This window comes from Hydractinia symbiolongicarpus, chromosome 4 (genome assembly GCF_029227915.1).
Source record: "Hydractinia symbiolongicarpus strain clone_291-10 chromosome 4, HSymV2.1, whole genome shotgun sequence".
Lineage (NCBI taxonomy): Eukaryota > Metazoa > Cnidaria > Hydrozoa > Anthoathecata > Hydractiniidae > Hydractinia > Hydractinia symbiolongicarpus.
In genome coordinates this window covers 24,013,319-24,036,486 of record NC_079878.1, presented here as the reverse complement: position 1 = coordinate 24,036,486, position 23,168 = coordinate 24,013,319, and the positions used below count along the sequence as shown (strand labels likewise).

General features: G+C 32.5%; 1 protein-coding gene across 5 annotated transcripts; it reads right to left on the bottom strand.

Annotated features, from left to right (window-relative positions):
- Positions 1–530: 530 nt before the first annotated feature.
- Positions 531–16,617, bottom strand: LOC130641952 (DNA excision repair protein ERCC-8-like). Of its 5 annotated transcripts, XM_057448987.1 has the most exons (11): positions 14,693–15,053; positions 13,690–13,785; positions 13,355–13,478; positions 12,370–12,451; positions 10,057–10,125; positions 9,501–9,567; positions 8,619–8,698; positions 7,491–7,609; positions 5,911–6,108; positions 4,374–4,430; positions 531–1,075 (listed from the first exon to the last, which is right to left on the bottom strand). In XM_057448987.1, exons 1-11 carry the CDS (start codon positions 14,857–14,859, stop codon positions 1,034–1,036), a joined length of 1,101 nt encoding a protein of 366 aa, XP_057304970.1. In that variant the 5' UTR covers positions 14,860–15,053; the 3' UTR covers positions 531–1,033. The 5 variants fall into 5 exon arrangements, with proteins under 5 accessions (XP_057304970.1, XP_057304971.1, XP_057304969.1 ...); XM_057448988.1 differs by lacking the exon at positions 5,911–6,108 and having other exon boundaries at positions 14,693–15,061; XM_057448986.1 differs by lacking the exons at positions 531–1,075; positions 4,374–4,430 and adding an exon at positions 16,599–16,617 and having other exon boundaries at positions 4,788–6,108; positions 14,693–14,891.
- Between the last annotated feature and the right edge of the window lie 6,551 nt (positions 16,618–23,168).

The following is a 23,168-nucleotide window of genomic DNA, read 5'->3' as shown; positions in this document are numbered from 1 at the left end:
AACAAAAAGGTCAGGTCAGGTTCTAGACATGCTCTTGGGTTTCCTTCACGAAAGGGCGAAATTAAATTTACGCGAAACCTGGATTACACTTTCAATTGCAAAATTAGCTTTCGCGAATATTTTGAAGTAGGTTATCAATATCTTGCACACCATCCGTTTAACATTCGCAATAATTTTCCCTCGAAATCTATTTGGTATTTCAACCTGTTACCCAAGTTTTCGTTCATGCAATCCTTTGGTCCCTTAATTGCGTGAAAAGCCGCCAATATTAACGCCAAAATCTCAGGCGCGAACGTACTTATAAAAAGTTGAATTTTAAAGTGCAGAAGATTATGAGAAATAGCTATTAACGCAAAAAGTTTGATTCAAGAGGGTTTGTTAAAAAGACCTCAATTTTTATAACAATTTCCGTATGGTTCATAAAAAGACTCGGGTAACATTCAAAATTCTTTTAAAAATTGTCCCTTTTTAAGACATTTTATTCTTGGAAAATATAAAGAACTTTTCAGTATTATGAAAAACAAATTACATTTATAATTACATCTATTTTAGTTGGAATTCATACAATATTTTGAAAACCAATATAATATACATATTAGTCCAATACATTGTATGAAAATGCATCTTGTAACCAATATTACACGATGATGTGCAGCAGTAAAATAACACTAATTTGTTTGAGCTGACGTCAGTCTTTCTCTGCAAACGATAATGGCATTTTTTACTATTAACCTTCACGTTATTAAGGTCACTGAAATGTCAGCCATTGTGAAATATTATTCCGTTTCACAAGCTTAGCACATCATTAAGAATGTATTCTGGGTTAGTTGAGATTCCATTCAATTCTAAAAACCGTTTCCCATTGAATCAATAGCGGTGCCACTTGTAGACTCATGTGAGCACAGCCACGATTTCCAATCGAGTATATATTCCTATTGCATATCCATACCATGATTATAATACAGAACACTTTCGCTTCGTTTACAGTCCAACCACTTCAAACGTGCAACATGCGTCACCATCGCAGAATTCCTCATTCCACATCGCTCCAGTTATCCTCGTCATCATTTGGCACCTACGTAGGAGAGTTATTAAAGGAATTTGATGGAACCGTAATGAAATACATTGAACGGTCTAAGCACCTCGTTGTAGCAACCGCTGATATATTAAACGCCCTCTCAATCTGACACAGATGAGCCAGTTATAAATTAGGTTTTAAACGCTAAGATACTTACGAAAATATTTTAAAACCCTCGTTATTAATACATTAAAAATTTTATCACAAATTTTAATAATTTAATTTCCGCCTCAAATTTCGGAATTAACATTTACTCTTAGTAACACCTTCAAACACTGTGGCGACGTCACCTCAGATCATCATCATTGTTCTTGTTACATCATCGAGGAGATAAATTCTTGCAAGTACTTCAAAAAAAGTCGCGTTGTTTGCTTTCGTAATTTAATAGTCGTTGGATACTTTTTTTAGAAACGCATTTGAGATAAAAAAATTTCTGTTCAGGTGACTTATATACGAGAGTTTAGAATACAGCGAGTAATGTCAGCGGTGAAAGAAGTTTCGTTTATAGATTATGCATATTCCAAATAAAAATGGTGATAGTATCGCGAACATGACGTCAAAGTCTATCAAATATTTTTATCAGACAAATATCTGGAACAGCGGATATCGTCATTCTCACATTACATTACAAAGTTTTTTGTTATTACCTGTGGAAAGTCTATACCCTATTCGAAGCTGTATCAGCTTTCTAGACAGGTTGTCCTTTTTTTCAAGCTTTAAGTTTTTTTTCTTCAATATGGCTACTTAGGACCTTTATGTTCAAATTTATGCCTTATTTCAAGATCATGAGCACTAGGGAACTGCTTAGGAAAGGATTGAAAATTTCATTCTTCCATTGAAAGATGGATATTTTAGATTTTCAATATTACCTGAAATCCTGACTTCAAGGTTTTCAGTTATCAAATACACTGCATCAAAACAATGGTACGAAATGTTAAAAATTATTCGAATAAAAAAAATTGGCAAACTTGACACTTCTATTCAGACAATTTTTAAACAGACTTTGAATCAAAGTTGTTGGATTGCATTGGACACTGCGAAATTCTGACTATTTATGACGCAAATAGTCATCAAACAGTTCCGCTAAAACAACTCATTACGTTGACTTGTAAAAAAATCCACATCTAACTGAAACACCGACATCAAAGATAACTCGACTATTACTCGCAGGAGGTCAATGGATTCGGTCTTAGTTAAAAGAATTTATTAGAACATAAAAAAAAAATTCCACACACTAGTCAAACCAAAGTGCGAAGGTGAGACAGCTAAATTAGATTTCTCAGAGACACGGTGTTTGTTAAATATTGATGAGTGCTACTTTAATAGGCTTTTCACAAGTCGGATGTTCAAAGCTAGTAGTGGAGGCGATCCGTTACGAATTAAAAAAGAGTTAGCGAAAAGTCGTAAACAAGGTTGCGCTAAGCAACACAGGGTCGTAAACAAGGTTGCGCTAAGCAACACAGGGTCGTAAACAAGGTTGCGCTAAGCAACATAGAAACATGAATAGAACACGTTCCAGTCAACAGTTGGGCTATGTTGGGGCTATTAGGAAGAGATTAACCATAACCACTGACCTTATTTAATAAGCTCGGCTTGGTTGATCGCTATCGTTTGAACATGGCCGACATATTAAAAGTCTGACATAATTGAAATCTTTTAAAGTAATGTGTGAACAATGACTCACTTGCTTATTAACATTTTTTCTTTTTTTTTTTTAAAAAAAGATTTTATTTTCATCTCTTTTTTCATTTCATGCGTGGATAATTCTTTTGTATTCATGATTAAGAGTTAGGAAATTTGCTATTTAAAGGTCATAAGAGACGAAGATTTCGAAAATTATAAAAGCATCCTAATACAAATAAGGCTTTTAACAGTTTTTCATGCTAGGGGATGACTCCCAAATCCCCAAAAATGTATACTAAACAGCATCCTGATATTTAGAATCCATCCTTTCTCTCCCTATCCTTAATGTCAGAATCAAATGATGTCATGTATTGGGATGTTGTCAATTCTGGAATGACAAGCACTTAAAAACACGGAACATATACTTCAACATACATTTTATTTTTAAAATATTTAAATACCAAAAATTTTAGTCCCTTCCTCTCTAATTTGGTTTTAAGAAATTGAGCAGAGATAATTTCGTGAAATGATGATGAAATGGGGGTATAGGATTGGAGAAGAGTTAAGGATAAACAGATTATCAATCAGATATTATCCCAATTTGAAGAAGCATCTTTTTTTTTAAAGAACGTTAAAACAGGCTTCTTACAAGTCAACCTATATTTCTTTACAATCTTACTACAGAATCGACGAACTTGATCAGGTATAAAGTAGTAACAACTAAAAGTTACGCAACCTTCATCGTAGAGCTGGTTTAAAGTTTATTGTCACATATTTTAACAAACGCTTAAAAAAATGACAGGGATGCACGAATGAGATGGAGATGTTCTTGAACTTAAACCAGGTGCTGGCATATCCTGCCTTCTGCAAGATAGTCGTTTCTACTGGATAACCAATCCACATAAAAAGTACAAAAACGCACAGCCATTACAAAATCGCATAGCTGTTTCATCAAATACAGACACAGTGGAAAATGTGAAATCTTCATAATGACCTTGTCAAACTTCAGCAAGATGACTCACAAAAAACTTTCCGCTAAATGTAGGGAGGGAGGAGGGTGAATATTTCATACTGCGAAGCGCCAGTTAAATACTCTGAACTTATTTGTCATCCACAAGCTTCACACGAAGTTATGGTGCTTGGTATTGATGACTCAGATATACCTCACAATGATATATTAAATTTTGTGACTATGTAAGGCAGGCCTTCTCAATCACATCGGCTTTCGAATCAACTGGGTATCCTGTCAAACGTTGTCAGTTTTACCAGACAAAAACGAACAACTATCACAAAATATAAAGGAAAAAAAGTACTGAAGGTCCCATATTATTTTGGCTTTTTAAGGGTCTAAATTTCGGATGACTTAGAAAGTTTCTTATAAAGAGGTTTCTTTTACGATATGCATATATAACATTATTCACTTTATGTGCGGAAAGTCGTCAGCTTGATTCTTGCCCGAGTCATGCCAAAGATCACGTGCGAACTAATTAGCATATGAATAGGGTTGGTGTCCAAATAAAATGAAAAACATCGCCAGATGGGAGGGATTTTAGCAAGAAGTACATAAACTCGATATGCATAAAAGAAATGATTTTACAACTTTATTTAAGAAGAATACTTATTTGATAAGCTTTGCTTTTTTAATTATTAGAAACAATATAGTGTACCATACCTTATTCAAAGTTGACCAATGTAAGATCTTTGTATCTGCAGAACCGCTGTACAATTCCTACAGACGAAAAAAAAGGCTTAGGGTCCAACAAACCAATTAAAAATAAATAGCAAAAAAGGCTATAATGCATCGTAGATTATCTATTTTAATGCATTGTAGATTATCTTTTTTAATGCATTGTAGATTATCTTTTTTAATGCATTGTAGATTATCTTTTTTAACAAACTTTATATGGATATTTATACAGCTCCGTGGTTCACTCTAGCGTTATGGGTAAAAAGGAGGGGAAAAAGGAGGGGAAAAGGTTAGGGTTAATGTTGTGTTACACTTCCATAGTTCTGTGGCGGTAAACACATCTAGTTCTACTTAGATTCACATTATATTTTTTAATTTACACACCAAACAAATAAGGGATTGTCAACTACAGTGCGTTTCTCCGGGTAAAGACGCTCGTCTTAATTATGAAGGAGAAACACCATTAATATTTCGAATAAAATTTTGTTTTATTACATATCCCAGTTAAATGTAAGTACAGACATAGACAACAAAAACAAACAAACACACAAAACATGCGAAACAAACCAACAAACAAACAAACAAACAAACAAATGAAAAATCAAGAAGAGACTGGAAAGATCCAGAGGAAACTTGCCCTGCACCAATACTTCCTAAGAGCAATCAATTAGATTGCCTTTGTGTTGTATGCAGTTAAAAAAGTTGAGTTCAAAATTTTAATCCTATAAAACCTGCACTGGATTGTGCTAGTGAAAAACAATTCTTTTTCACATGATCATAAGAACTCTCCAGGATTTATCACGCAAAGGGATTCAAAAAAGAAAGAATAAAAAATAGTATTTTTCTTCCTGTAAGGTATCAACATAATCATCGGCGAGCACAAGAGAGGCGTCAGTAGCGTGCATTACATTACTCAGCACTTATTTGTGAACCACTAATGCTCTCTTACTATCCACCACAAAAGCGCAGTACAAAGGATAAGTTAGAAGGTTCGACTTGTTAACGAGTTGGACTTGGACTGGTCACAGAGCGGCGGTTACTTTGAGCATTTTCGTTAAGATGAAATTAATTTTCGGGACTTAACTAAAAAGAAAATCAGTACTTGGCCACACACGTTATTTTCTTCTCGCTTCATGTAAATGACAAGTTTATTGCTAAACCGTTCGACAGTTAAACCCAGGAAAATACTTTTTTTTAGTATACGAACATCGGCTAAATCTCTTTTGATGACACCTATTTTCCTGTAGTTTTTTATTAAAGACAGCAAGCGAAAAGATTAGAAAATATCTAAAGAGGTTTCTTACAATTTTGACTTATCTCTCAGCTTCAAAAATATTGTGTTTAATTAGCCCATAAATACGCTTTTTTTTATAAGCAAACAAGGTTAAGTTCAAAGGACCTAATTCATTGCATTGGTACCGCGACCTACAAAAAAAGCCACACAAGTGCTCAAAAAGATGACATCATGCAACGAATAACACACCACCACGAAGTTATTTTTAACACAACCGCTTTGCGTTACCTGGTAACTTTTATTATAACAACAAGAGTTGACTGGCATGAAATGTCCGGACAAACTTTGGATATATTTCCCAGTGTAAATTTGGAACACGTCTAAGTGGTACATTGTTGGAATAAATACTAAGTCGTTTACAACGCCTTTCGAAACATCGAAATGAATATTTTTGGAACGGTTGTTTTCAATTCTGCCATAGTTCACCTAAAATATTCAAACAGAAATCATGACATGTTGACAATTATATTTTGTTGTATAGGACAGAGAAATAGACACCGAGTTCTAACTAGATAAATTCTCTTATTCATACACGCCTTGTGTTACTTTGCAGAATGGTTTTAAGAATTATATTGCATTTGGTACTTTGCAGACCAGAATAATTAAAGCCCACTTCGTGTACTTTTCCCTGTACAAATGTGTACAAGTATGGTTTTTCTATTTTACGATTTATCGTTAAGGATAATGAGCCACCTGTTAGATGAGGTTCCGAAGTACAGTAAAACTCCGTTTTATCAACCGCTTAAAATTTCAAAGCCGTCTGTTTTAAAGTCAATTTTAACGAAAAATTTTTTGTTGGACATATTGCACCGAGATTTGCTTACATGCTTACAACTAGCATGCATCACAAACTTCCTGATAGCTGACAGGAAAATATAAGAAGTTCGAGATTTTGGTTCACGAAATGGTTCTCGCATGGGTTAAATTTTTCTAGATATTAAGATACACTCTTTTTTATTAGCAACATAGCTGGTTAGTGTTTAGCCCTTAAAATAGACCAAAAATTTCTACCTTAGCAACGTTTTCACTTGGACTGTGACAAAGGCCTTCTTAAAAGCAACAGTGTGCTTTAGAAAAAATCCTGACTCTTGTTACTACTGATGATCAACATTCAAACGGTCAGTGTTATGACGTAAAAAATGACTAGCTCAAAAACTGCGTGCCAAAGAATTCTCTACTCTTAACAATCTAGGCTTGACACCAAAAATTGGATTGCTTATAAAAAAACGTGTAAAGTTTTTAGGGCGGTGCCATGTTCATATGGGAATAACAAGCCTACCAACACGGGGAGAGCGATTGCTCTTGCTCACGCAAAGACTCGCCAATTCTGAGAAATGAGAAACTAGTTGAGCCATTAATTGCTCCCCCAATTCCACGAGAACTTTGACTGGTTGAGCAATATCAATTATCACATGGAAATCAATGTACTCTTTCTTATTATTTACAGTAAAAAATAACCAAAACATATAAAAAAAAAGATAAAATAAAATGATGAAAAAAACTTTGTTTGATAAAATATGCGTTTATAAGCTTATTTTATTTATTCAGATTTATTGCTTGGGCGTTATTTTCTTATTGATAGGCTTGGGATAGGTAAAAATATACCGAGACCTCAGGTGTGCATGCTGGGAATCAATAAACAGAAATTTTTACGATAATCCAGACAAGTCTGCTTTCCTCTTGAAAAGTAGATCTTTGTTACGTGACAGTCTTACCTGGAGAAAATTTTCCCTGCCCGTGCTATTTTAACATACAGTCAAAGTAGTACACTGGAACAATTTCTGTTTTGTATAAGCAACCCTAAATACCTTTGTTACATTTCCACTGTTTACATCCCATAATCTTAATTGATGATCCGTCCCGAAGGAGAGTAGAGATACTCCATCACTGGTGAATTTCATTCCGTTCACTTGACCTCTGTGTGCTCCTATAAGTTAATAACAGAAACTATTGATGACGTGCCGATGTTTACAGAAGTGTATAAATGTTTGCTAATTTAGCAAATTCTGGTCGGTAGAAAAAGCAGGATCATGTAAGGTAAAATGACTAAATGAAATTCATAGATTTTTTGGAAAAACAATTATCCAAAAAGGTACTGGAATGGAGCTTTTTTAACTAACTCTCCTCTTTTTAAAAAACTTCACTAATTTTAACCAAAAATTTCCTTTATTGCGATAGATTACTGCCTGTCATTTACATTTTCTACCTACTCGAATGTGCGCGCATTTCCATTTTTAAAACGAAAACTTAAAACAACATGTCGTACAGTAAGTCGTCTATTATTACTCGAACCAGTCCGAATAATTAATATCAATTCTTTCCAATTATTTAAACCGACAATGACCGGCAAAATTATCACATGCAATAATGCTTCAAACAAATGTTGGGTTTAATGAGGCGTCGTTAAAAGGAGGGAGGGGCAGTCATTCTAAAATTATCTTTTAGTGCTAATACGTTAAATTGGAAATAAAGCTCTGGTAATTTTAAAAAACGCTACTCCAATGTTAAATAATGTCCATGTTAATCATAACAGGGCTGTCGATACAGAAGTAAAACTGGAAAGTCAATATTTTAGTAGGAGGACCCTCCATTGTTAGGTTGGATGCGCTAGAATATAAGATTACTAACATATAAATAAGAATACAAGATTACTAACTATTGGACATTTTTCTCATTATTTTTCACTAAAACATGTTTTCCAAAACATACTTTAAGATGACTCAATTTTAATAAGGGATTCCAGTTTAATTCAACCACTTGCAAAACAGACAATGTGCCATACAATGCACTTGCTATACAAACACAAAAAATCTCTATTAGTTATGGTAATTATGCGTATTTTAAGGCTGTATGAAGTGACAGGTCTGTAATCTACTTGCTTGACTAGGCAAGAGAGTACAAAAGTAAAGAAAAAAAAATCAATATCATCAACATACCCGATCCATCGTTTAATTCCAATGACATTAAGACCGATTTTACTTTCCGAACATCCCAAATGTATATGTGTTTATCTGAACTAAAGAAATAAACTGAGTAAAGAACACTGTTATAGTATGTGCCCACATAAATTGCACTGAAATAAATTTCGATTTCATACCCAAATTTTACATAAATTGATTTCTTTAAGGGTAACGTTTTACAGAACTATAATTTGGTATTGAGCAATAAGCCAAAAAAATCCTTGAGTTTAGCAAAATTTTAGGATAAATTCACCCTTTTTTGTTTACATATCTTAATAACAAAGATAATTTTTTATGTGAAGGGACAATCCTATACATCAAAATGATAAAGCATCAGTTCTAGTAAAAAAAAGTAAAAACAAGTTTGCAAATAAAACATTTTACTGTATATCTAGGAAATACACACTCATCAAGAGAAATGACATCTTATATTGTAGGTTGCATGGTTTCTGTATCTCTACAACATACAGTTTTCTTTAATTCAAAGTCGGTTTTCTTTGATCGAACATCAGCAATTTGTTCAGTATATAAATCGTTCTTAACTTTCAAAACATCTTTTTTTAAATATTTTGATTGTTATTTCACAATGGACATCCAATCCCCTTCTTATCAACAGGCCTCTTCAAATCCTATAAATTCGGCAAAATATATTCTCGCAAAATTTATTGAAACTTTCTCACTGTGAATTTAAATTCTCGCGAAATCTTAAAAATTTCAAAATCTTGCGAAAATTTATTCCATTAGGTGTATGACTTATAGTATCCATCCCATTCCTTTGTTTTCAAGTCTAAAATTTCTACTAATTCCTTTACTTTTACAAAAAGTGACTTGTTTTTTAGGGCAAATAATAGTACATACCTTCCTGAAACTAAAATGTTTTCATTTCTTGGGGACCATCTTGTAGTTAAAACTGCCCCCTTGTGACCTATAACAAATAAATTTTGCATATAGAACTATCTGAAAACACCACTGAGATTTCTGGGTTTCCAGGTTATTCCTATTAGAATTTCGTTACTAAAATCCTCTTTCATAATAGATGCTGGTTCAAAGTGTCAACTCGTTTTCACACACGTAGGCCAGGTTGGCCAACGAGATGATTACGTCTGGGCCCATGAAGGCCCCGAAATTCAAGGGAAATGGTGGTAATTAAAGAGTATGTATTCAACCAAAAAACCTAAGATTTGAAATCCACTGTAAACATTAACAAGTTCAAATGTGCAACTTTAATATATAAACAGCTTGTGTAATCACTGATGGTTGGAAACTTTGAAATTTTATTATATTTATGACTTTGGTATTGCATATTACATTAGCAGTCATGAAAGAAAGTTCAGATGGTACTTTTCGTAACAACAATTCTTTTTTACCTTGCCAAAAAACTTTTTACACACACACACACAGAAAAATTCTATACCTTTTAAAAAATGTGTTTTTGACCCAGTCTTTACATCACAGAGATATATTTTGCTGTCCTCGCATGCCACTACAAATAAATCAGGTAATGTTACAGTCAGTTTTTTTCATTCCTTGATTTTAGAGGCAAAATGTATTTTAAAATATGTTGCTTTTCCAACGTAAAATTTCAAATACAATTTTATGGACTTAATTAAATTCTAAGAAAAATAAATTATAAGCCATTGATTGGCCGAATTAAGCCTATGTTAAATTAACTACACCCCAAATTCAGAAAAATAATATTATAACCAGCGTTTTTCACATTATTTACACTTCTGTGCAGGGTTTGCTTGTCCTTAATTTTTTCGTCAAGGTTAATGTCACACAAACTCAGACTCATTAAGTCTCACAGAATTTTTCTTTGATATCAAAACACTTTAATTGCAAACAAATTTCAACAGAAGCACCACCAAAAATACAAGTAACAAATGGATCGATATCAAATTGTAAAACCTTCCCAGGTTTAAGTGGTAAAATATTAATTTGAATAAATTTAGTTAAGCAGATCTTTAGGGTGAGTTTAATTTCTATTATTCTCCAAACTAACAATTTTTTCTGTAAAAGGATATAAAAGATACAGAAATTTGCTAGGTAAGAAAATACCTGACCATCGTTAAGAAAACTTGAATTTTGTCTTAATAGCAACAAAATTCTCACACACTATTTATAATTGGAAACAATTAGCCTTACTTTTTGTGGCAGTAAACTCAAGGTATTATTCAAAAACTGCAAATATTTCTTTCTGAAACACACTTACTTTCTTTAAAAGCAATGCTGTATACACGATACACTTAAGAGGCTTACTTGCTCACCCTTAAAGATCTTTCCAAATTTTGCCTGTTGACGAATTAATAAGAAATCACTTTTTGGAAATCACTTTTTATAAATCTTTGTTTTTTTGGTCAAAAAATTTAAGTTAATGCTCTGACTATAAAAGATGTTCAAAGTAGGGAAAGAAAGTAGAAACTTTAAGGGAAGAAATTTTTCACACTTCATCCAACTCTTTAATCAAATATTAATAAAAATAAGCTTTGGCATTTTTTAAATTTACTCTCAAACTGACGTAGAAAATCAAAAGCTTGAATATGTTAAAAACCTTTCCACTTAAAGTATAGAAATAACGATTGATAACAAATTGGGTTTGAAATGTTTATTTTCGTGTGCAAGGAATGGTACCACCATCACCGCCATGACAGTGACATTTTCTGTTTAGTAAATTACTAACTTGTGTGACATAATTTTGTAGGGATGTAAACAAATGAATTCTGAATACTAAGTGAAAAAACTGTATGTCTAATTGTTTGAAATTTATTATATTAATCAAATTTTTAAAAATCTATATAATAATACGCCAATTCTGTCTGTCTGTCTGCCTGTCTGTCTGTGACTTTTGCAAAGTGGATTATATTCTTCACAATTTTCTTTAACAAATTCTATAAAACATCGGCTATAAAATTGTTCTGTAATATATCAAACTTTAACGTTAAAATAGTATTGACGTCAAAGGAAAGTTAATTAAGATTGCCATTGCATTGCACTTTTAAATTTAAGGCTAAATAACTTGGAAACGGGTGGAAATAACTGACGTCATCTCCTGCGTGGGTAACTAGGGACTACCTGGGACCAATTTGGGTAAGTTTTCCAAACCTGGGTCACCAAATCCGTTTCGGAATGGACGGGTTAATGACGTCATAAAAAACCTTTAAACCCTAATATCTCTTCATCCGTTTGTCACAAGTTCACGATCCTATACATTTTCTTGATCAGCGTTTCAAGATCTATACGATGAAGGCAACAGGCATACACATTTCTGAAAAAAAAAATTTTGTGATCTGACATGTCTCTGCTGACATCATCAAAATTTAAATGACGGTTGTTTTTCTCTGTTATCCTGCCTAAGTGGGTTTTTCCATGGGCCTTATGAACTAGTATATACATTAGTTTCACTGTGTAAGCGTATGAAATTTTTAACTCTTCACTTAATAGTGACTTACAGCACGCGATGGGGATGATTGTGATAAAATTAAATCACTCTAAGACAACAATGTGAATGAAACTTCATCCATCATCATACAAATTGGGCTATGTTTGCAGTGCAATGCCACTAAGCAACAAAATTTGTATGCAATAACATAAAAATGTTCTGCCATATTGTTTTTATGATATGTAAGAATGTTGTTTATAACAAAAAAATTGTATTTTTTTTGCGTTAGTTCTTCTCTTACAATGACGTTGCTATAGTTGAATAAGTAAGAAGTAAATAAAATAGTACCTGCAACAAGGGAATGCTTTTTGGCTTTTTCAGATACATGGAAGGAATGAATAGTATCAGAAAACTGAAACTGTTCAGCCATCTATAACAAAAGATATCCTGATTATGATATGTATTTTAAAGATAATACGACGCAGAGTCTATGTAATCATTATGCCTTTCACAATGCAAAATTTTAAAATAGATGATGCATGATATTTTTGCACTTTTATAAATTGGGAAATAGTAAAAAGATAAGAGGAAGCAAAATTCCTATGTAATCAAAGTTGTAGATTGCCTTGTGATTTACTTTTCAGAAATTTTCTCTAAGTTTCAGCCTTTTTTACTCAACCTCATGTACAGAGAAACAATGTTCATATCATTACATAAGATACCCAATAAAGCTGGACAAAAACCCACTTCTGCAGAAAATTAAAAACAGCTGGAATTTTAGGAATTTTGATGATGTCGGTCTCGCATGTGGAAAAATATTTTTTTTAGAAATTTGTTAACCTGATGCATCTGTTGTTAAGAACTTAAAACTCTGATTAAAATAACATATAGGATTATATGCTTTCAACGAATGTCTCAAAATTGACACCAAACGAAGAGTTATCATTAATATGTTCATTCCAAAACACATTTGAAGATTAAGGTTTGGGAAAATTACTGAATTTAGCCCCAGGTTTTTCCTAATTACTCTCATGGTAAAATACAAGTGATGTCACCAGTTTGTTTCCAACTTATTAATTTATAAGTGTATAAGTTTTTAAGTTATTCCAACTTAATTAAATAAAGCTTTAAATCAATGTTATTGATGTTATGACGTTTGATTTGTAGATTAACATTTGGGACATGTATTTTTCAGCTACATCAAAAGAAAATGAACACATTTTTCTGTAACAGACAGACAGACTCATTTGTTGTACTATTATAACAAATGTTCAATCAGTTATTCAATTACACAACAACGCTTCATGGTTTTTCCCTTAAAAATATGTTTTACCTGTAGTTCATTTGTATCCCATATTTTCAAAGTCCTGTCAGCTGATAGGCTAAAGAACAAACCAGTGTCATGGGGATACCACTGAACTCCTTCAACACTATATCGATGGCAAAGTTCGTACAATCTAAATTCAAATTTATGCATACTGTACATTAAAATCATGTTTTATCATTTTGTCATTTTGTTAGGTTAAAAACTGGCTTTTCCAAACTAAAATAGACCTGTAAATAAATTTAAGTTTATAAAGAGCAATGTAATCTGTTACTTCTAAATTTTTTTTTCATAGATTTATCTAAATAAACAAAAAAAAACATCAAACCGGGAAAAAAACATACCTGTTGATGGAACCCACTGCAGGAAAAACATGTGTATTTGATGGAATGCATGTGTCAAATATTGAAATACTTCCATTTCCATAGCCTGCTAACACACTAAAACAAACATGATTAAGTTTAATAATAATTAGAAGCCTTTGTTTAGATCTCGTAATGTTATGAATGATTAATGCTGCATAGGGAGTTTCAACCATTAGTATTATTCTGAACCACTAGCCTGACTTAACCAAAAGCAGATCACTAGGCTATGTTGTTAGACATACAGATGTCATTAACGGGCAATGACAGAATTCATAATTGGCTATTTATAGGTTGGGGAGGTAATCACAGGATTGAAAATAAGTCTACTTATTCTAGGCCGGATTCTACCACCCCCTCCTGCCTGTATTTTAATTTTATTTTTTTGATATGCTAGATGGTTATGATACTTACTGAGTTTTTATATATATCTATTAGACACCTATTAAACTCCCATGCCTTTAGGAACTTTTGTCAGAATTATCTTAAAACTTGAAACTCACAAACAACTTCTTTTTATTAAGAAAAATCATTCTGTAAATTACAACGTGATTATAGTGATTTTTCGTAAATATATAAATATAAATAATAATAAATTAATAATAATAATAATAATTTTTTTTTTATTTTACCCAAAATTTGAAAATATTGAATGTTTGGGCAACTTTGACCCATTTTTCATGCAAAATATAATACAAATTCTGTCAGAAACTTCAAACAGAATGTTAAAAATCGTTCTAGAACTAGAGTAAATGGATTTTGTACACACTTTAAGCTTCTGATTACAGAAAAAGTGCTGAACCAAATAGGGTTAATTAAAATTAACCCACTCCCCTCAACGTTAAAAAGAAGCATACATAAAAAATTTTCATTTGTGCGCATTAATGCCTGCCTTACTATAATTTGATGTACTGTCAAATATAAGAAAAAATGTTGAAATATTTGATTAAATATTAGCTTATAATTATCATCAAAAAACACTTACTATCGATTCTCTGCGTTTTCACAATCAATACAGTTTACACTGCTTACGTCTGCATTAAATTGAAATGAATTATTGCTGAGTACAAGATTCCTTCCTAATGTAGACTTCACATACAAGTTGAATTTCCAGTTCAAACCTGTTTCTCGGCTACGCAATGCATGTAACATTATTGATATCACATGTTTTCTTCATTTTTTACCTAAGATTTGAAATAACAAAATTGTTATGTGCGTAGATTTAGTGAACTGATTTTGTTGCAACAAAAATATTGCAATACATTAGCTTGTGAACTGGATGGGCTTTGTTATCTTTCAAAGCAACTGTTTTTATTTTGGGAAAAGTTTTTATTTTTTTAATCCAGAAGCAACTTTTGTTTTACAATTGTTTTTATTGTAAACCAGTCCTAGTTTTTATAGAGTATCCAGGGGGTTCTACAATCAAACCAGATAAAATTAAATGCTATAAAAGTAATACTCCTGTACTATGTAAGCTTTATTAAAATGGGTTTGTTGTTTCGTTATGGAACAAGCCAGAGATACACTTCATTGTAGCATAGAAACAACATTGTTAGAGATTTACGTATAAAAACAGGTAAGGCCATGTAAAATAAAAAATGCTATCATTATTTTGGCAACAACTAAAGGTTCTTCAGCAGATTTTTATAAAAGTTTGAAAAAATAACCAAAATTAACCAAACCATTAACCAAAAAGTCAATTGACTTGTTTTTAAACGATTTGTAGCTCTGTTTTCTATGTTTCTATTTTAAACTAAAAATGCTGTCAGTCTTTTCTTTTAACGTCAAATGTAACGAGGCATCAGATTTCTAGTATTTATTAGCTATATATTCAGTATTAATTATTAACAATAAGGGAAATATAGTCAAACTTTGTTAATGACCACCTGCTAATAACAGACACTTTAAAATAACCCAAAAAAATTAGTAGAAGCTGAACCTGTTTATAGCAACCACCTTTTTAGTAGGGTCAATAGCAACAAAATCTTGCTTCCTAGTTCAACACAACATCTATATAACAAAACAAAAAAGGTCAAAAAAGTATTATCGATAAGTATTATTGATCATCACTGAATGCTGAAGCACATCATTTTTGTTTTCAAAGTAATATTATTGTGGTGAGCTTCATACATTCTGCAATTAATTGTTGTGGCAATGCACAAACAAACCCTTAGTAACACTAAGGGTTTGTTTGCACTGCAACAGTTTGTCACTACTTGTGGATAAATTAAATCATTGCAAAAAATGCAAAAATACATTTAATAAAATGCCGTTTTTTCTGCATTAAATTTCAATACTTACGGATTTAACTATTTTTTTGCGTATTACTTTTCTCCAGTAAAAAAGGTCTTTGGGAGTATAGCTAAACGTTTTGTGTGTTTTGTTAAGTTTAAAAATTACCTCAGCTAAATTTTGCCATGGTATTCTAATAAGTGCAAAAATGGCTATGGCAGTTATTTGTTGATGCTAAAAATGCTGGACATTATGCTTTTAAGAGGTCTTATCATGGAGGTGCAGAGCAGTTCAGAACCAAAAGGCATATCTAAACGTTCTTAGGACTAAACCAGCAGTGTTGATGTTTGCGCTACACATTGGAACAGTCTTCAATTTCAGATATATTTGATTTTGCAAATAATTGCCGAAGTAACTTTGCAATTTTTCAAAATCACTTCGGCAGTCCTTCGGCAGAAAAAATGCTGAAGACAATGGTCAAAAGCACTGAAAACCTTCGGCAATTGCCTTGGCAGACTTCAGCACTTTCTTCAGCACTTTTTAAAATGAAAAAAAATATAAATATGATGCCAAGCCTTGACGAGTATCAAACATCAACAAATTCAACTGAGTTAATCCTGATATTATTGTTTTTCTTAGGAGCGATAATACAACCTTACATGGCCACTCCACCATTTTGAACCGCAGGCTGAACTGAATAAAACTACGGGGCCGATATTAAGTTTGTCAACACAGTGCAGTGCATTGGTTGAAGGGATGGTGTTGTCTACCTTCACGTCGTTTAAGGGTTTTACAACATTCTCCCTTAAAAGAGAATTTGATAGCTGGGGGCATCGAGACTATATGTTTTTTATTTTTCGTTAGGGTTAGGGTTATTTATGTCATTGTGGTGATATCTGTTTGATGAAATCTAGGAGTATGGATAATATGAATATTCATAAAAAAATACAGTTGACGATCGAGTTTTTCTTCGGTAATATTATTGCCGAAGCGAAAGACTTATAACTGACAATACTTCGGCAATTACTGAAAAAAACTGACAATACTTTGGCAATTGCTGAAGCGAAATTCGAAGGCTGTGGAAAAATATCATAAGAAAACAAACTTTATCGACAGGTATTTCTGTCTTTTTCTGTATCATGGGATGAATTTAAGTGGTGTTCTTTTCTATTGATTTTTTAATATTTTTTAATATATATATCCATCTACTGAGTAACTTAGGCAATCTTGTCCCCAAGGATTGTTGGGAACAAGGTTGGCAATACTTATTTGAGCATTATGCCCACCCAGGTCAGCAGGTTATGTTTGTTATGTTTGTTAAAATATTTTTTTTTCAATTTGAAATAAAAAAAATCATGCACACACCTGCTGCTAATTTATTATTTTTATCTTTTTATTGCTTAGATGGCTAGTATATTATGTTGAACTATAAGAAAATTAAAAAATCATTTGTACAGAGATCGATTTGGAAAATATGTTTTTTAATTTTGTTGTGAAGGCATATTAATTTTTCTTAGCTATGAAAATCATTAATTTGAGCTCTGCATAAATGTGACATAACAGGGTTGCATGCCACAAAAAAAGACTGGAGCTATAGTCTGAAATTTTTAACAAACAAGAAGATCGAAGCAGCTGTCACTTGGCAAGAAAAACAAATATAATATATATTAATATATAATATATATTATTTAAAAAACAATATCTGGGGTTACATGATCTTATACCAAGAATTGAATATGTCATTCGGAATTTCTTACGAAATCTTTCAGGTAAATCCAACTTGTGAAAGTACCTTGAGATCCCTTTAAGAGCAAATTTTTCACGTCGAAACCTGCTCTTAACCAGTTAAAAAAGTTAAACATTAATAAACTTTTTTATAAAGTTGAGAGAAACTCCCCGTTGTTCTCAGATAGTCTATTTGATGTATTGAAATAAGATAAGCTTATAAAAAAATAAGGAAACAGGAAGATTTATGGCTGCATGAAAGTTTCTGTGACCAAAGATAAAATGTATATATTTATTTAAAATGGATCTAAAAGTTTGGAAATTTTTGCATTTTAACTGCTTTTGTATTTTCAAAACGTTTCATTAATTTTGATTCCAAAATAAGTAAACATTGGTTTATGTTTATTTGGTGCCCAGGAGCACTTTAACAAATCTTATAGCAAAGTTGAAAGACTGTTTATGATTCAACTTCAACTTCAATCATGTAAACGCACCTTAACATGTAAAGGTCCTTAAACTAACTGTTAGCGTCCCATCCAAGCTGGTTGTACCTAACGCTTCTACTGGCAAAATACTGTCATGGTGAATCCTAATTGCCCCTTGAATCCTGTTAGTCATTGTCAAAACATAAACATCACAAACAATAAAATAAAGAAGCTGCATAATTATCTTACCAATGGTGACTTTAGGATAAAAAATTTGCAATGGCTCTTATAATTTGCACAAGCTACTTTTAATATCTGGAGGAAACAATTTTTTCCATGTGCCTATTATAAATTAAAATTCTCTATAAAATAAACAATATTACATTCATGGTCACTGCACTAAAAATATGAATAATTCCCTGGAAAAGACCATGAGTTCTGGGGTAATGTTGCATATTCACATAATTTGGTGATTTTTATTTAAAATTCTCTTTCAGGAAAGAATTATAAAATATATTTTTTGTCTTAAAATCAAATTCATAGTATTTATAGCTATTGTGGGACACTGTTTAACATCATAAATTACCAAGAGAGAAACGATCTATTTAAATCACCTGGGTTATGCAAGTCACCCATTCTACAGCACTAATTTGTGTCACTAGGCTTAACGATCCCTAGCACAACCACAAGGGTGGCGACTCAGCGGAAACACAGCAAAAACCACGGGGCAGTTGGAGGACTTCCAGCGTTGTAAAAAAAAACTTAAAAGCAGTGGTAGTGGAAGAGTTCTGAAAAAAACTGTTTTTTATATAATTTATTTGATAAATTAGCCGTAATAAAATCCACAAATAATAAACTGAGAGTTACAACAACAAAATAGCACCTTTCTTCTTTCCAACATAATTTAAACGAGAACGAGCTCGTGCTGGTTGCATTTCGAGCACAATTCAGGCAGTTACAGACAAGCTTTTCCGGGCGGTTACAGACGAAAACCTTGGGAAAAAACCAAGAAAACGCCTGCGGCCGCCCTCACATATACGGCACTTTCGGCGAGTAGGCACCCTTTTTAACTACCCCAGTTAGGGGTAGTGCTAGGAGTAGCGTTATGGGTAGTAGTTTATTTATTAAACTTTTTTTAAGAAATTAGCGCTAAATTTGGTATGTTAAGTGAATTAAAAGTCATAGTATTGGAGTAAAATTCAATATAGCTAGCTATATATAATGTATATATTTTACAAAATGTATGCTTTAAATATCACAATTAGCTACCCCAACCCACTAGACCAATTGGGGGGTACCCTATGTTTTAAATTAACCAACATGGCTGTACGAATTCCAAAATGGAGTATGCTTCTTGGGGCACACCATGGGTGCAATGGAGTGTTGTACAAAAGACAGGGGTGCCGATAAGCCGCATACGCCGTAAAAAGTGCTAGCGTTTTCAGGCGAGTTCAGCGTTGTGAAAAAAAATCAAGTATTTACCCGAAAACCCCCGAATAGACCCGAACAATGCCTGAAAAAGAAAAGAAAAACAGGAAACAGACTTGAGGAACGCAAGAGAAATATTATTATAAAACGTGATGAAAACAAATCTACCTCAAAGGTTTATTTCATCAGTAATACTGTTCAACAAAAACATTATTCCTAAAACTCAAAAATATATGCAATAAAATCTCAAAAGAAGAAATTGGAAGTCCTTTCTAACGAGCAAGAACAATTTTCGAAATTCATGATACAGTTTAATTATGTGATATCGACGTAATTCTTGACAAAGAGGAAGTAAACATTTCATTCGATGTAACATCATTATATACAAACGTTCCAGTGAAGCAAGCTGTTATAAAACCGTAGGTACTACCTGTTAGCGTGTCAGTTTGAAGAACTTTGGCACGACACTTACATAAATAAAATAAAAATACGGTCAGTGAGTGGTATTGCGAATCGTGTTGGATGAGACAAATCTGCAAGTAAGAATTGAATTAATTCCGTTTTATTGTCAAGGTCTCTCAAAAACTTTGACTATTGCATTGTTCTTCATGGATCCCTTCTTTCAACTTTTTAACGGAGGATTCCTTTATCACTACTGCTTGAGCTTCCCAAAGATTTGATCGATCCAGGTATGTACTGATCAGTAACAAAGTAAACAACGCCACCAGAAGATGTCACAATACGCTTAAGGAAATATTCTGAAACATCGCAGTATGATGACAAAACTACTTTCTCCATTTTGTGAAAGAGAACCATTCCAGAATTTTGTGGTATTGTAATATCAACCATAACGACACATGATTCGATTGCATCTACAAAGCAAGGAGTATTTTTAGATTTGAAATTAAAAAAGACATTTTCTTTTATATATTTCTCTTGATTTATTCTTTAATCTAATTTTATTATTGCTTATGCATACATATGCATATATTGTACCTAAAAATTTGGACTACGAAGTTTTCACCAACCCACCATCAGGTAAGCCAAGAGCCCATGGAATATGGCTTAATGATTAATTTAGAATCTGCTTCAAAAATAAAGATTGCCGACTTCTTGCGAAGACCAATAGCTTTACAAACAAGCTTCTCTCTTCTGCTATTTTTAGGTTCACTTTAATGGTCTTTTTCACCTTCAAATTTAAAAAGGATTTTAATTTGAATCTCTTGATTCGGTTATAAAAGAGAATATAGATTATAATAAAGATTGAAATGCATTCTGGCTAATACTTTCAGCATTAAGAAGGTCTGCCTGAATACCGGGAGTCGCTTCAACGCCAGAGCAAATAATCAGTACAGATGATCGCAAATTAAGGGGATTCCTCCAGTTTTGCAAACCTTGGTAACTTTTAACTGCCGCGTTGTCAAACTTCCTTCGTGGAAGTTGTAGTTAGACTTTGTTAGTGTATTCTTTAACCTTAACTCGGATGCAATGGAAGCAATTAATTTTGAAACAAATTGGCTTGTAAGAACCCAACTCTGAACTATGCCCTCTGGCGTAATTTATCCAATATTGCTGGCGTGGCATTTCTATTGACGGTTCATTTTTTGGTCGATGTATTGGTCGGTTACCACGTTAAACCTTTCTTTGGATCGTTTTATCGCGAAATTCTTTGTCCTAAAAATGAATAGATGTATGCAAGTAAACCACCCTAAAATCAAACCTTTAAATCTTGCCAACTAGAAATTTAAGTCATTTAGAAAAATTATCACGTTATTTCAAAATGCATTTATTTCTGATATGCATTGAAATAGTTTACATAAAGTAGGCATGAACTTCCGGATGAGTTTCGGGTAGTTTCATCATTTCTATACAATAGTGTGTCCGAAAACAGGAGTAATTCTGCCTGATAGAGGCAAAAAAAACACGGTAACATTTACCGAGTAACAATTTAGTCTAGATGCACAATCCAGTGAGTAATTTTAAGCGATCTAATAAATGCAAACAATACTGCTTTTACTACAATAGATCTTTTTATGCTTTTCAATATACTCTATAATTTCATATCTTCGGCGTAAGTTCGATAAATATTCACAGATATTTGTCTAAAAAGAAAACAAACCATGATAATAGCATTTTGCTTGTATAGCTTATGCAGTTATAGGAAGTAAAAGGATTTACATCCGTTTTTGACGCAGAAGAGATATTCATGTAAGATAAAACTAAATCCATTGATGCGTACCCGTTTTTGGAAGCCATATTGATTGATCTTCGCTCTGGTTAGAGTATCGTAAAGGTAAGTATATATATGAAATGTGTGGTTGTATTGTCTTCCGTTGAGTATTCGATCAATCGAACCTTTTCCTGATATTAAGCAAACACCAAAATATCAGAACGTGAAAATACATTATCCAAAAGGCTATAGCAATTGAATCTTTTTTTCCTACACAGACACACAAAATATTGATCCAAACCACAATGCCATATAAATTTTATTAAATTTAAACTTTTTAGTATTATTATTATTATTATTATTATTATTATTATTATTATTTAACGAATGTTTATACAGGATTTGCATGTCAGTATATAAAACACTGTTATAAATATGCGTCCTGAAAATAAAATGTTAAAAATATTAATATTCATTTAAAATGGTTATATACAATAGATAAAAAGTAAATATGTAATGTGAAGATTATGTATATTTGTACGGAATAAAATGAGAGACAAAAAGAGAGAAAGACTATATCGAGAAAAACAGGGAAACAAACTAAGAAACTGTCACAAAACGGTGCACTATATAGAGTCCTCAGTTGAAAAAGAATGTTAACACAAAACTCAAAAAGATTGTGTCAAAAGCTAAACCAGGCTGTATGGAAAACACACTCACAAATACACTTATCAAACAAAATGTGCTTGACACAAAGCTTTAAATTCCTCAAAAATTTCACATTGCCTAATTCCAATGGGTAAAGAGTTGAATAAACTCACACCCATTGAAAAGAAGCTTCCCTTTGCAAATTCTAATTTCACTTTAGGTATAAATAAAAGAAAACCGTTGTTTCTTGTTGTTCTTTGATGACGCTTCACAGTGAAGTAGTCTTGAAAGTTATCACAGACATTACCATCCAAACATTTTTTAACAAACAGCACAGCTCGTTTTTCAATTTCTTTTCCGATCTCAGGAACATTTTGTTGAGTCAGAATTCTAGCACGATTGTCAATGGATTCGAGTCTCTTTATTTGAGTATCACTGAATTTGAGCTGAACGTTACTGCAATAGGATAATCCTGGTAAAATAATAGCTGTGTAGATCTTTCTAACAGCATCCGCAGTAAGACCCATTTTGAGTGAACTTAACAAACGTAGCTTGTTCGAAGCTCTTTTGTAAATCGTGTTGAAGTTTTCGTTCATGTTCAAAGATGGATCCAAAACAGTACCAAGATACTTATAATGTGTAGTTGAAGATATTGGAACGTCATTGTAATATAAATTCATTTGTCGTGAATACATCGAGAGTCGTTTTTGAGTTCCAAATACCATTGACTCGGTCTTTCCTTTTCTGAGATTTATTACTAATTCGTTATCTTTGAGATATTCGGCTATCTTCTCGAGATCGTAATTGAACTTGTCTTCGATGTCTTGTAACCG